Here is a 15,755-nt window from a genome sequence, read left to right on the forward strand (position 1 = left end):
TACAAGATTGTTTTCCTCTTTTTTTTTAAAGAAAATAAAACTTATGCTTCCTTCTTTTATTGCACTTGACCTCTTCTCTGAAAGCAGAAAGCAAGAATATTGCTCAACTGAGCCTTTGGCTGTGACCCTCAAATTGTTTGTTATGGCTGCACAGGAAAGCAAAGTCCTACATATGACCTTGAGGGTGATTTTATAAAAATCAATCAACTACTGTTATGATGGCCTCCCCACCAAGCAAAATAAATACAATTAAACCATAATCACTTCTGTACAGTAATGTGCAAATTCAATGGGTCTCTTTAGGTGGAGTGAGGGAGAGCAGGGAGAAATATGTTGAGGCTATTTGATACTTTGTGAGAACATCAGAAGCACTATTCTTCTCAATTAACCCAGCAATTAGCCTCCACCTCTCTGCCTAGAAAAGAAATCTTTCTTTATCTGTCTTTACTAAAAAAAAAATGTTAAAGAAAGAGAAAAAAACTAGGCAACTTCGTCTGTCCCACAGGAGAGAAACAGCCGGATCAAATAATGGGGGAAAAAAGGGAATATTAAGCAAAACAAACCTGATAATAAGATAGGGGTTGTACTGCTGTGTGAATAACTACAGCACCATCGTGTCATTGGCAGAAGTGGTTTTGTGAAAAGATTTACCTTCAGAAATAGTGGAGACCATGCACAAAAAGAAAGGATTTGGAAAGATGATGCTTTAACTTCATTTTGTCAGGTGTCCTGGGCTGGCTTATGCAGTGCCACAGCCAAGATATCCAGAACACTTACTATGGAAAGAGGCTTCTGAAAAAATTGAGCAAATCATGATGGAGTAGAGGATTGTGAGGATTGCTGTGGGAAGTTTCCTCATTGCCTGCCATGAAGATAAGTGCTCCCAGACATAGCAGTTTATATTCCTTCTTAAAACCCTAATTCTTTAGAAAACTCTTTTAACATAGGTATTCTTATAACGTATAAAAAGCCATGTTGTTATTTTTCATTTATGTTGTGATTTAGAGCTCTCTAAATATTTCCCAAACTCAGAGGGAAGCAAAGTCCCCATTACGGAGTGCATCTTCTACAGAGAGGGCTTTTTATTATCTTCTTTTGAGACCACACTTTGCCTTCTCTATTGATATAAGATTAGTTTTTTCCTGAAGAACAGCTCGTTAGGGAGCTAGGACAAAAGTGAGAGTCACCTGATTTAATTATATTTTCTACATAAAACTGAATGAAGTGTTAAAGCAAGCGACCTACAAGAAAGGTGCTGGATAGTCTCAAGAGTTTTTGTTTATAATCAACAGTAGAAGGTGTTAAAAAAGTAACAACAGAATTGTTTTATATATTACTACTGTGTCGCACCCCTCAACTAACAGAAAACCTCCTCTGCATGGAAGAGGATTTGCAGATTCAGAGGCCATCTCCTCAGCTGGACTACTCCCTCCAATCACTGTGCAGGGGAGATCTGTTTCTGGTTGTGCTGTGGGCACACCTCAGCCATGTATAACTTAATATTCTCACAGCCTTCAGCTTGCTCTTCACAGTTCCTCTCACTTGCTGCTTCATATGACAAAGCCACAGAATCCCCCATGAGACAGGCGTAAGCTCAGAAGTTATATTCCTGGCAAGCATCCCTGAATGGCAAAAAGCAGGAGGCAACTGCCAGAGCTCTGCTTAAACAGCTGATCCCATACAGCAAAGCTGCAGTGTGCTGGCAGTACAAAATATTGCTCATTACCAGGCTTCAAAGATATGCCTGGTGGCACCCCCAAGAAGGAAAAAAACAACCAAAATCAACCAAACCAAACAAAATAACTGTCAAAGAAAAAAAAATCCACCAAAACAAACAAGCAAAAAGATCTTCCTTTATATGGGAAAAGCAATACAGTCTATGAGCCTTAAATAAGGACAATTGCTAGTTTCAAGGACCTGTCACCTGCACCCAGTTGACATGCTCACACAACATTCTCATGAGCCATAAAAGTTTACTATAAGCTGGGGCACTGCCGAGCAAGATGCAAAGGGTAAAAAATAGTTTGTTATATTGGCTTCATCCCAAAGGCTGCCTGAACCAAGAATCCAAAACTCATTTCTCCACCTCCTTATGCTCCTTCATGCTCACAATACACTCCTAGACTAGCTGTGAATCCAAATGTCTGTGTACTACCAGGAAGACATCACTAACAAGTGAAAATGTTAAGCTTGTATTCCAGCATTTTGTTGGACGGAGGCCTTAATCTATCCCTGGGCAAAGAACCAGCAGCTGCTTGAGTACTCTCAGACAGAAATTGTCTCCCAAGCCCGACAAGCCTGTGTTTTCTGGCTTGCTGTGCTTGCAGCCATCTGTTCAGATGGCATATGCTCCTTTGTAACAGAAGATAGGCAAAGGCAATTCAAATTGGCCACCAAGAAGATGCTGCCATAGGTATATCGCCTTCGAAGAAGTCCTACTTCCTACTTCTTCAATGGTTAGGTAGCCTCCAAGATACTTAGCAACACCTTTGATGCATTTGCAAGGGGAGAGATAACTTGTTGGGAAGAGGTGTGGACACTTCTAGATGGCTTCCAGCATATACCATATCATTTGGGCATAATGAAGGAAGCTTGCAGGTGAGTCTTGTGAAGGCATCAGGGTAAAAAGGACACACAGAGGTGTGATGAAAAACTAGGTCCATGGGCTATTATTTCAAGTCCCCATGGGGCAGACATGATTATGAAATGCTTCACCCTGAGCAAGGGAGGGGTGTGCTGGGGAAGGCACAGGAGCTCTGTTTTAAGGAGCAGGAATATGTTTCTGCTTACTTAGAGCCTGCCTGGGTGACCGGTAGACCAGAGTGTTTTTATTTGCTGGGCCCTTCCACCCACAGCTATCTTGTTTCAAGCTGATTTCTGCATTTGAATTTAAAGATATTGAAGACAGGGCTCATCTCCTCATGTCTAATGCAGTAGGTCTTAGAGACAGCCTGTTCCTACAGAAAAACTATCCTAATGCATGGTCTGCTAAACCATAAGAGGAAGAGGGGATACTTCAAAACTTAAACCTGTGTGCATTCATGTTACACGATATCCTTCCTCTGTAGTTCTGTACCCATGATAGAGACTGTAGCTTGTGGGGAGATTCTGACTGGACACAAGAAGAAAATTTTTCACAATGAAAATAATCAGTCACTGGAATAATCTCCCCAGGGAAGTGGTGAAATCCCCACCGTTGGACACTGTTAAGATTTGTCTGGACAGGGTGCTGGGACATCCAGTCTAGGTCATGCTTTGCCAAGAAAGGTTGAACAAGATGACCGTTTAAGTCCCTTCCAGCCCAATATTCTATGACTCTATGGTTTAAAATCCTCTAGGAAGACCCGGATCTCAGCTCCCAGTCTACACAGGTCACAAATACACTTCTGTACCACATAAAAGTGAGAGAAGACAGATCTACCAATGGTACAAATCCGCTCCTGTAATGAGGGCCTGATTAGTGCCCAGGACAGGTGGAGACAGGCTCAGCAGATCTTTCTATCCCATGGTTAGAGGCGGCATCTGCTTCCCTTGAAAGGGGCACATCCCCTCCTTCCATACCAGCAAATGGAGGAAGAGGATGGTGTTGCCTCAGGTTTCAGCCCAGCCTCTGTGGGAGCTGAATGTGGTTCTTTGGCTGAGATTAGCTTCCACTGATCTGCTCAGCCTGTAATACCCCAGAGGAGCTTCAAGAGCTACTGAAGTTGAAGAAAACTAATTTCATTGGCAAACAAGAGCCTAATGAGGCATATGTGCAAGCTATAAACCCTCTCAAAACATCATGGGAAAGAGAAACCTGAAGCCCGTACCCGAAAATGAACCACGGTTTACAGCTGGTAAAAACGCATTAAAACCCTTTCTGTAGGGTTGCTCAGCTCTGTGAGTGGTACTCTACTGAATAACAGTGAATCCCTCCCAAAAAATACACTAAGAAATTTAAGAGCTGATGCCTTTCCTTTTTTTCCATAAAACCAGCCAAGACTTTGAGTCTCTGAGACTGTAATTGTTGCAGACTTGGTACACTTCACGGTAAGAACATAGGAAAATATCACACAGAGACAGGGAGAAATAGGGCTGATTTTTCTTCCTTTTAAATCTCAATTAAAAAATACATTGGATGAAATTTCCCATTAGCTGGTACTATTTGTACATCTCATGTTCTTTCTTTAATTAAAAAACATGCTTATTGCAATACTGCCAGAATCGCTTTTACGGTATTTTAATTGTAATGTCTCTGCCTGATTAAAAAAAGAAAATATGAACCAGAAACTGCCTGTAAAAGTATCACAATGCACATCCCAAATGGGATGAGCAAAGTGGCACAGAAAACACGTCAGCACAAGCAGTTTCCAACTGTGCCTACTGACAAGGGGTTTTAAGCAGGTTTAAGGACTGGTTGATGCCATAGACAGGAAAACAGAAGGAAAAGCTTTTTCCTTCCTTCAAGAAATTCAGACCCAGTCTTTATCAGCAGCAACTGAAGCACTAGTTATTTGAAAACTGCTTATGCAGGTGTATTAGTCAATATTTGATGCTTTTTGCTAATAGCATCAAAGCCGAGGAAAAAGTCAAGCAAAATCGACATCTGAATTTCTCTCCTCCCTGATCCACTCACAGAACCCATTTTAGCTACAGTCTGATCCAAGCAAGGATTACAATAAATTCAAAACATTGATGTTCAAGTATTGTTCTTGTGAAGTATTTTAAAATTGGGTAATAATCGACAAAATTATGAGTATCTTTGGGACTGATCAGCTCTTTTTTTTTTTCTTATGACCTAACGGGTTTGGAAAAAAATAAATAAATAAAAGCTTGGAATATATGAGGTATTTTGGAAACTGCACAGTTTTTAGAGGCAGGAATCACAGACGAGATGAGACAGAGCTCTCTGAAAACCTCAGCCTGGAGTCTGACTGTGGAAGAGGGAAGAGAAATGCTGCAATGATGATACAAACAGTAGGGGACAGGAAGAGCTGTGGCAAGTGACACTGAGGCTTTTCTAAAGGACAGAAGAAATCTTCTCCCTTTTGCCAAGGATGGCCATGTCAATATTGCCATTGCAAAAGCAACTGGTCAGTTGGAGATCTTCAACCCCATCAGGGAATCATAGAATCATAGAATAGTTAGGGTTGGAAGGGACCTTAAGATCATCTAGTTCCACCCCCCCTGCCATGGGCAGGGACACCTCACACTAAACCATGCCACCCAAGGCTTCATCCAACCTGGGCTTGAACACTGCCAGGGATGGAGCATTCACAACTTCTCTGGGCAACCGATTCCAGTGCATCACCACCCTTACAGTAAAGAACTTCTTCCTCATATCCAGTATAAACTTTCCCCTGTTTAAGTTTTAACCCGTTACCCATTGTCCTGTCACTACAGTCCCTAATAAAGAGTCCCTCCCCAGCATCCCTATAGGCCCCCTTCAGGTACTGGAAGGCTGCTATGAGGTCTCCACGCAGCCTTCTCTTCTCCAGGCTGAACAGCCCCAACTTCCTCAGCCTATCTTCATACGGGAGGTGCTCCAGTCCCCTGATCATCCTTGTGGCCCTCCTCTAGAATACTAGCAGAGTCAGCCCAGAATTCAACCCCAAGGTCCTCCTTAAACATCAGACAGTTCTTTTGGTCTCCAGACATCCCTAGAGCACTAGAAATTCAGACAAAGGCAATAGCACATGTCTGAGATATCAGCCCACCAAACACAAAGGAGTTACTTCAGTGTGAGCTCTGTGCAAACGAAATTTCCATCTGTCCTCGGTTATCATAAATATTTCCATACTTGTGATGTTGGGATTACAAAAATGACTGCAGTCTGCTGAATATACAGTTATCTACAATCAGTCTATCTTGTATCTCTTCCCCAATCAGTACTGTCTGAGCAGTTTCACAGGCTGGCTATTAAACTTTCCACTGCTGATAACCATGTGTTCATGCTCTGCTTCTTGAGAAGGAAGTAGAAACTGCTGAGCCCTCATGGCTGTGAGCAAGACCCAGCTGCCTAATCCTTTTTCTCTATTGCTTTGGCCTCCAGATCTTCTGCCCAGGCAGTCTTGTCACTGGCAGAACCACTACTTGTATTTGGTTATACAACCAAAGCAGGGTCACTTTAAGGCTGCACATGAAGTTGGCATCCTTGTTATAATAGCCTTTAAACAATTTCTACAATGTTGAAATCATCATAAAGAGACAACACAGGAGAAGTATGCAGAATCCATATGGTGTCCTAAAAAGGGAGAATTTCAGGAAATGGGCCTCTAAGCATGTGCTGGGTTTGCTGAATACAACACCAGAAAACGGGCAGTACAGCATCTTCACAACAGAATGGACTCAGTACCATTACAGCAGTTTTTCATATGTAAAGTCTCCTATATTTTCAGCTGTGCACAGGCAGCCTGACACTGAGTCATGAAAGCCAAAGGGAACAGAACTACAATTTAATCCTGTTCTCCAACTCCAACTAAAAAAACCTCTCCAACTAGAACAGGAATTGCATGTGTCAATCGAAGCACATATCTACACCTGCCTACAGGTTAGGGGCTTGTCATGCCTGTCTTGCAGAGAGGGAAAGTTGTCAATTATTTGACATGCTTACAGACTTAGTAGTTGCTGCTCCAAGGGGATCACCTAACTGTGATTCATCTTAAAACAGGTATCTATAACACCTAAGATGAACAAGTCTTTGGTGTTGCATGTTTCTCTCAACACAGGAACCTAAACAACTCCCCTGAGCTGGACAATTTAAAGAAAGATAAGTTTAGGAAAGATAAAATCTCAGTCTTATATCAGAATAAATCTCAGCATGTCCTGAGTCCAAATCTAACCATGGCCAAACAGCTAGCAACGCCCATGTGAGTGGGGGTGCATGTAACAAGGAAACTTCAGCAAAGGTGAAGCTCATAAACGATTACCATGTAGGTTTCTGCTTTTAAAATGCTTGGTTCCCTATGTTTGGCATAGAGCAACGCAGAAAATAATAGCATCAAGACTATTTAATTGCTGCTTTCCTAAGTGAATCTACATTATAAACCAAGCTTCTTGGAAAACATGATAAAGGAGAGAAATTATTTGAATGTCAGATGAGCCAAAGCCATAAAGATACTGCTCCAGACTTCATTAAATTCAATCAGACCTCTGTTTGCTTCATGAGTGCTGACTCATAGATCAAATGTGCCCTTGAGTAGCCCAAAGTTCAAAGGGTTTCTGCTGCCAATATTGTGCCCCAACTCTTCACAAAATCAGAGATTAGCCCCAAAATCCTCAGCCAGATTTGCAGCCAAAAGACTCAGAAATCTGGGGCCCTGACCTACCTCCTCTACTGAAGAATCTTGCATTGTACAGATTTAAGATTTTCACTGTGAAAGACAGGGGAAAAGATTGTAATAAAACTTTTTGCCTTTTTTCTAATCTCAGATTCTTGCTTTTTTTGGTTTTGTTTTTTTTTCTCCAAACAGGAATGATGCCTAGTGTAGGAATTCTTGAAAATCTCTGAACGTAGACAGAACACGTTCAATCCTTTTAGGGAATGTTCTCACAGTTCACATAAACTTGCAAAGTTGTTTTCTATATAGAATGATCTTTCAAAGTTAGATTAAAATGTGATTGTCAAATACTTTTCATCATCATCTCAATGAAAAACTAGCACCTTAACATCCTTGTAATGTAAAATGATTTTCACCAGCAAAGAAGATCCAGTTCCTTAAATATATAAAAACCTCTTCTTTCCATTTTTTGAGAACCATTTCAACAGAGGCTTACACATAGGCTTAACTTCAAGCAAGCAATTTCATCAGAACAACTCATTCGCTTAATACTAATCATGTGCACAACAGTTTTCACAAGCAGGGCCTAACTTTCAGTCACAAGGAATATTTCTGGCACCAAATTACAAGCAATTTAAATTCTTACTTCGACACCCAACTGAGATATATCCCCTGATAGTTATGCTGAATCTACTCCAGTGTAGGTGAATCCTGCAGACCCAGTGTTTCCCTTCATAACTGTGCTCAGTTATTTACTCTCCGCCAGCCATACTCTAGGATCTTGGATTCTTTATTACATTCAGTAGCTGTGGCCTTTAATTCTGAAACATCATTAATTTTATAAATGGTTTTGCAACACGCTTGCCTCAAAAATGCCAAACAAACCCGAGCTGATTATTGTTATCAGCACTGCCATTATCACTGAACGCCACTCAGGAGAGCAGCGCTGTCAGTAGCTGAAGGAAAGGTGAAAAAAAAAAGGAAAATCCTTCCTACTTGTATTGTCATTATGCCTCAAACAACATAAACGATGCCTTCTGCATACATAATAACTAAATGCTTCCCCTGTCCCCCATCCCCATCGTGTTGTATCTACAGAGATCAGACTCAGCCTGCCTGACCAGGTGTTTCCTTTGATGCCAGAGCTGCGAAATGGAAGGGGAGCTCACAGACATTAAAAACTCCAGCCCTGCAGGACCAAGAGCACTGAACCCCCCCCCTCTGCAGACCTTTGAGATGCAGCAGGTTGAGGTTGTTAGTCGTGGTCCCCAGCAGCAGGGTCCGGCCTTCTTCTATCGTGACGTTATCGCCATCTCGCGGCTGGTGTCCGGCAGGCCAGCTGGAGTCCTTGTCCCACCGGCCACAAAACTGCAGGGCAAGCTGGAAAGGAGAAGACCCAGAGAAGTTCAAAGCTCATCACTTCCCACCTTTCAGAAAGCCAGCTTGCAGAGAGCACGGCGGAGGAGATGCCAATGCCACTACTGAATACGGGTTACTTTCCCAGCGCGACCCCATGTAGAGCAAAGGGATGGAGGGACATTGGGGTCAGAGACGTTTTTAGCCTTTAGAAATGCCTGTCACAATTTGGGGGTTGCCCATCATCTTGTTCTGATCAGGGTAACAAGTCGCTTGCTGCAGGTCTGGCTGCAGAAAGTCTGCAGGTTTCCTGGTGTGTGTCTCTCTCTGCCTCCCAAAAAGCAGAACTGCATGTTAATTCCTGGAAATGTCATAAAAATAGACTGAAGAGTTTAGAATTAAAACATGCTGCTAGATGGGAAATGTTTTTCTTTACTGACTTTTTCAAAGGCTCTCCTATCACTTCTGCATGCCTCCTTTCAAATACCTTTTTAGCTTTCTCAACTTTTATTATTATTATTATTATTATTATTATTATTATTATCTCCTTTGATGGTTTGGACATCAGTTCCAAATAAAGCCCTGATTAACTTGGAAAACAGCAAATAGACTGACTCGTGATGCCCAAGGACAAAATGACGCCTGCCTGTTTCGAGTCATGGTTCCTCCTCACCTCTAGACTTCAAGCATGCTCTTTACAGTGAAAGGTTTGACTGCTTTCTTGAGGAATATGCTCACATTTCCATGGACATGTTTGCACAACTGCGAACATAGGCGTTCATAATGGGTTCTTTTATACTCACACATGAACTAGCAAGAACAACCTCAAGTGATCTGAGGACAGCAGGGGGAAACAAGACACAGCAATATCTGTGGTCATCACTGGGGTGTGTTAATCCAGAACAGCAGTAGAAAGAATAATATCTCGATACAAAAGCAAAATATAGTTTTTAATCAGAGCACATCACGTGCATTACAGCTTTTGCTCTGGAGCTGTAGTTTAGGTGAATCAATACTGGTGGTGTTGTGAGAGTTATTCTTTCAACTGCGCTATTGTTAATTTTAGCTTTATGTGCCTGATGTTTTATACAACATTTCCCATAGAACCCAGAAACTATTACATGGTGACTACTATCCTAATTATTTACACCAAGGAATGGGTGTTGGCTCCAAAGCTGAATGATACAACTGGCTTATGTCCATTCTGTTTGTAAGGTATGGATTTTGGTTAACATTTTCTATCCTCTGCCTCTATGATATCACTAAATAGGGAATTACTCGGTTCAGTTTAGACTGAAGCCTGGGACTGTATTAACACACATGAGGTAAAAACATCTGGGGCGCTATATCTCAGGCATCAGAAGGAGTGAACCGCATAATCGTTAGGGATAATAAACCTTTGCATCTGTACACAACAGTTACAGAGAACACAATTTCTCCATGGTCACTAAATGAAATAGGACAAGTTTCATCTGCATTACTTGCAAACATATATATATGTATTTCAGAGATTTAGGACAAAATTCCATCTGAAAAGATAGATATCTTTATCCACTGTCTTTTCAGAGAGGCTGTGAATTACTTTTCACTGATATGCTTTGAAGCAAACTATATACAATATACAAGGGTATACAATAGATCCACTTGAAAAAGCAGTTAATTAAACTTGTTTTTATCTCAGAACAGGGGACATAGGAGGATGCAGTTCATGGCAAGGCAAACATTTCCCAGACACAATGCATATCAAGCCAGCTGTAGCAGAGAATTACAAATTCCATAAATTCCTGCCTGGCACAAACACAACCAATGTCACCAGCCAAACGCTGCGCGACGCAGTTAGGAAATGGTGGGATTTGTTGGAACGTTTTACTGGGAAGGTTTGTTAAATGGTTTAAAGTCACTCTGACATCACTCTAACCCTCTGAAGTCACTTAGAAACCTTCAGTTAACTTTAACAGGAAAGCAAGAGCATAAGGAATATACCAGATTGCTCTTACTAGCAGCAAAAACTTAGTAAGCTGTTGACAGAAGTCTTGCAAGACTTACACAGAATAAACTAGGAAACACCCTAATTATTTAAGGTCTTCTCTATATAACATTAATGTTTAAGCTATTCTTGTTCAGTTTCTGCTGTCACCTCTTAAAAGACTCTTAGAAGATCCATCCAATTCTACCAGAACCCTCTAGCATAAAAGCCAGTAGCTCATATGTGCCAGTGTAATAAGGCACAAGAAATCATCAAAATCGTCAAAATCATCTTTGAAACTAAGAACCATTCACCATCTTCAGAATGTGACTCGGAAAAGATACAGATATGCTGAAACTAAGCACTCTGTTATCTAGGTGATGTTTGTCCACATAACAGAACAAGTAAGAAGCAGTCCCTACACCATCAACCTAAACAAAGACAGATTTTATTGCTCAAAATAAAGTTTACTAACCAGGAGCAGAAAATGGGTTGCCCAAGTTGATAAAAATCCCTATTGCTCCATCCAGTTTGTACCTGAATGTTTCCAGTGAGAAGACACCTGGCTTAGTGTGCTGCCGGGTGTACCACTTGCACGTGCATCCTTCAAGTGACTTCTGACTTGTACTCTTTTTTCTTCTCTTTTTTTTTTTTTTTTAATAAAAGTAAACAAACAAACAGTAATTAATAATACAGGGCCAAGTGCTGTTTAGAATCACTTGTGCCACCCTCACATTATCAATCTAAAGAATCTGTCTGAAGAGAGAGAGAGGAAAGGGGGGTTGCTCAAGGGAAGTACCTAATTCTACAGAGGGAAATGTTAGAGGGAAAGCAGCTTTGTAAGAATTGAGGGAAGTCGTTGAACTGACGTAAGGAAATGAGATAGCAGATTTTATTTGGTGACCCTTCTCTTTTAGTCCTATACCATTTCTTAATACAAAAGAGCACCATCTTACGATCTCTGAAAGAAGCTGTGGTCTAGTGCAAGGCTAGTGAAATGGCCAGCCATCCTGCATCACAAGTACAGTTTGCCTGGACCTTGTGAATCCCATACAATTACCCTCTCCCTGTTTTCTGGTAGAAAAGCACAGTGCAATCTCCAACTCAATGTCTAAATTTCCTTTGCTGAATGGTGGTGGCTGTGTCCAGGTTTTATTATACAGCCCATGGTAAATTAATATTATACAGAAACTTGTCACATCCCTCATCAAACTGGGTGGGTGACAGACTCACAGCTCTAGAAATCCACATGCTCATCTGGCCCTCCTCGTTTCTCTTCATGTGATCTTCAGGAACCTCCTCAGGTTATTGTGCCTGTATTGTCTAGCTGCCCTATGGTCAATACGAGACATGTTGTAGACTACATTGACCCTACAGACACCAGACACCATCATCTCTGCATGCTAAGGGCAGCATGAGGGACTTTGCTGCCTTGCAAAATGAACATGCTTTTACAACCGCTGTGATGGACAAACTCACTTGAGACCCAAGAAAAAGACAGTGAGACAGCCAAATTATCTCACAAGAGGCCGCATGGCCATTTCCTGAACATCATCATGCAGAGGATCCAGCTCCTTTCCCTCTGCCTGCAGTCCGCCTCACTGTGTTTTCATAGAAGAAAACTCTTTTCCCATTTTTTTTCCTCTGCTTGGCACCCAGCATTTGACTTACAGTGTTTAAATGAAACACTTCTCAGTATGACTGAAGAGCAACAGCAGCTGCAAGCACCAGGGTCATGGCTGAATGCCCATCCCATGCATACTTGTTGAATGAACCAGGAGGAACCCACAGACCAAGGAAAGCTGTACGTCGGCGGCTGGCAGTGGGCACTTTCCTCCTGTGCTTTTTCCAGCTTCAGCACAGGACACATTAAATGGCAGGGAGATTGAAAGTCAGGATGAGAGCAAGAGGAGCTGGCATAAAACAAGCCCTGAATGATGAAGTTGGAGCTGGGTGGCTGCAGCTGCTGCAGTGAGATGGCAGATTCGCACTCTGACTTCAGTGTGTACCAGACAGTTGAAGAGATGATTTGGAGGAAATGGAGCTCATGAGACCATAACATCTCTGTATCCATCTGTGCCACTGTCAGAGCTCACACTTCAACATAGCCAACTTCAACTAGGAGTGAGACCACCGAGATCAGAGAATGGTTTGGGCTGAAAGGGACCTTAAAAATCATCTAGTGCCAATGGGCAGAGACACTTTCCACTAGACCAGGTTGCCCAAAGCCCAGTTCCTGCAAGGTTCCTGAAAATCAGTAGAGACTGGGGTAAGAGACTCTTCTGGTGTTTTCCCCAAGGACACAAGTATAGCAGTTGTGTCCACACTTAAAATGGTCACCCAGACTTTTGCAGGACATGCCCTCACACCAGACATCCACAGAAAACCCACCCTGGCAACATTTCACCTCTTGAACCAGTACAGATTACACTGAGTAGGGAACCAAACCTGCAAAATATGTGCAGAAACTCTAGGTGGGTAAGAAATCACAAGCACTGAGACTCCCTAAGGACCCAGTTATTCTTCCTGGGGCATCAAAGAGCATGAGGACTAGGGAGGGATCTGACATGAAAATTCAATGAGGAGAGCCCAGCAATATCTTCCCACCCATGACGTCCATCTGGTGTGTGCCATGCACAGCTCATTTCAAGCCCACACCTTATGCATGAAGCTCACAGCTTGTACACAACACAGGTTAATTTTGAAGGGTATCAACTCCTTCCCTATTACAGCTCCTAAACAATGAATGAATTATGTAAAGATAAAATAATGTTTTAATAACATACAATAAAAGATGTACAAGCTCCTTATAATGCAGCACATAAGCCTTTTCGTCCCTGCTGTACCTTCTTTTTTCCATTTCCAGGCAGATTTCTTTCCATTTTATGTTTTTAGCTGCTGCTGTTGTCAGCCAGCCTGGGATTGCCTTTATGTCAGCCTTTGGGGACATGATCTCTCAGTACCACTTTCTCAGCTTGTGCCTGTGACTACCAGGGCTCAGAAACAGCAGCAGCAACTGCAGAAAATGAATAAATAACAGCGCTATACTTGCATTCCCATGCAGGCTGGCAAGCAAGTCACAAACGGAAGAGATTGTAAGTGAGTATTCGTTCAATGTTTGGTCTAAATTTTGGTAAGTAACAATCATTCTGCCAACACAACATGTTTATCCAGTGATTTTTAACTCTCTCTTCCCCAACATGCAAGATCTGGGCTTTGAAATGTCGGGAAACTGCTGTTTAGACACAGTATAAATAATCTGATCTCACTTTGTGGTGACTTTATAGTTTGTTTGGTTAGTTGTGCGGATTTTTTCAGAGTACAGTCCTGAAATGTGGAATGCAGCAACTGTTATAGGCACAAAGACAAGAGCCCTAATTCTCTGATCAGAAAAAGACAGGAGTTTTAAAACCAGCGGTGTCTGCTTGCTGCTGTGCTCCACACTCTTCTGGGCTGTGGGTTTCAGCTGAGGGCTATCTGCGACATAGCTACAGGGAGAAATCTGAAGTCAGGAGGGTTTTCCCACCAGCTTGCCTCCCCTGAAGCCAGCTTTCTCCTTTCGCCCATTCACATCCAATACGACACAGAGCACAGTACTGCTCCTGCGCATGCAAGAAACTCTCCTAGTTGCTTCCTATGATCTCTAGCAGGAAGAAGGTGCACCCTTCCTGGTGTGCACTGCCACAAATGAGCAAATGTTTCCCATGCTGCAGACACAGCAGAGATTGACACCCACAAGGTAGCCTTTGCCATGATGCCTGACAGATTGCCATTTAACCAGAGAGTACAGAGAGCAAGTGTTCCTGTCCTCAGTCACCATGGAGAGACAAGGTTAACATTTTAAGTGATGGAGTACAGCGTATATTTCCCCACCCTGTAGACCCAGGACTCCACACCACATTGAAAACACTTTAATTTCAGTGATGGATACAGGGAGCTCACTTTCCAGGCTGTGAACTCTTGACAGCTTCTCAGCTTAATACATCAGGAAAAGATTTACACCCCTCACCCAACTCCCATCCACCTGAAGGAAAGAAAAACATATATTTGGAGGAGACAAAAAGGGAGGGGAGGTATTTTATTACACTAGATATCTTTTACAAGGGAAGTATTTTCAGCCATCTGCTCTAATTATTCCTCCCGTATTGGCCACCATCTTCATGCAACAATAGAAATAATTATCTCCTCAAGGGCAAAAAAAAATATATTTACAGAAACAAACAAAAGTTGATTATTTTTAGCTTGTAGGGAAAAGGGAAACAGGCTACTTCTTCATGAAGGAGCAATTAGGAAGGTGGGTAGAACATCTATAATTAAAACAGACAAATTGGTGCAGGCTCCTCCTTCCTACACATACTTAAAAAGGATGCAACTACATGCTATTTCTACAGTCAGCGTAGCTAACATGCAAAACATTGCCCAGTGCTCGAAGAAACTGAACCTGTCTCTTGACGTCATTCCTAGTCTCTCTTGCTTGTAGGGCCTCTAACCCTTTGCCAAATTAACTGAAAATCACTCATCACAATTGTAAAGTTACAGAATTCCAATTTCTGTGGATAGTTCTTATAGTCTGTATAACCAACATCCCTGAGACAAGGACACTCTTTCATCCTGCTGTTGTAAGAACAGCTTCCTGCACGCACTTCATCACTCAGTGTAAAAAATATCCTTTTCTCTATATGAACTAAAACCAAAAGAGGACTTTTGCAATCATTTTTTCATTCCCAGCAGCATATAAGGAATTTGCTAACAGAGAGAACAAAGGCCCTTCCAATACACAGCTTCATGGGAAAGGCAAAACAGGGTTGTCCCAAAGAGAATGGAATATACCTTACATTGTGCAAAAACAAGTGTAAGACAAGAAAAAAAATATTGTCTCCATCAACCACAGTGCAGCACCTTACTTTGTAGATTAATATATGGATTTACATTCCGCACAGAAATAAGTACAATTTAGTTGGTTGTGCTATGAAATCAAAGAATGGCCAAACTCAAATAGTCAAAGCTAATAATGAATGCAGAATTTCATGAGGCTTCTGCAAGCAGTCTCAGGACAGAAGGTAGCATCTAATGCTCATAACAGGAGAGCAGCAAACAAACACCAGCTAGCAGGGAAGAGTGGCAAATCAGCATGTTCTGCACCATTCTCCACTCTTTCCTTCCAGAAAGGCCAA

At 41.9% G+C, this 15,755-nt stretch overlaps 1 protein-coding gene across 5 annotated transcripts in view; it reads right to left on the reverse strand.

The window, feature by feature from the left end:
- The window catches only part of PKHD1 (PKHD1 ciliary IPT domain containing fibrocystin/polyductin), a 272,144-nt gene that overhangs the window by 173,820 nt on the left and 82,569 nt on the right, over positions 1–15,755 (reverse strand). For all 5 annotated transcript variants that reach the window (XR_010613271.1, XM_065681837.1, XM_065681838.1 and 2 more), the window contains exon 36: positions 8,489–8,639. Coding sequence is in view for 4 of the 5 variants with exons in the window: in XM_065681837.1 (XP_065537909.1) it covers positions 8,489–8,639 (151 nt within the window). In the remaining variant the exon portion in view is untranslated. The remainder of the gene's footprint in view (positions 1–8,488; positions 8,640–15,755) is intronic.

The sequence above is a fragment of the Lathamus discolor genome, chromosome 5, assembly GCF_037157495.1.
Source record: "Lathamus discolor isolate bLatDis1 chromosome 5, bLatDis1.hap1, whole genome shotgun sequence".
Taxonomy (NCBI): Eukaryota; Metazoa; Chordata; class Aves; order Psittaciformes; family Psittacidae; genus Lathamus; species Lathamus discolor.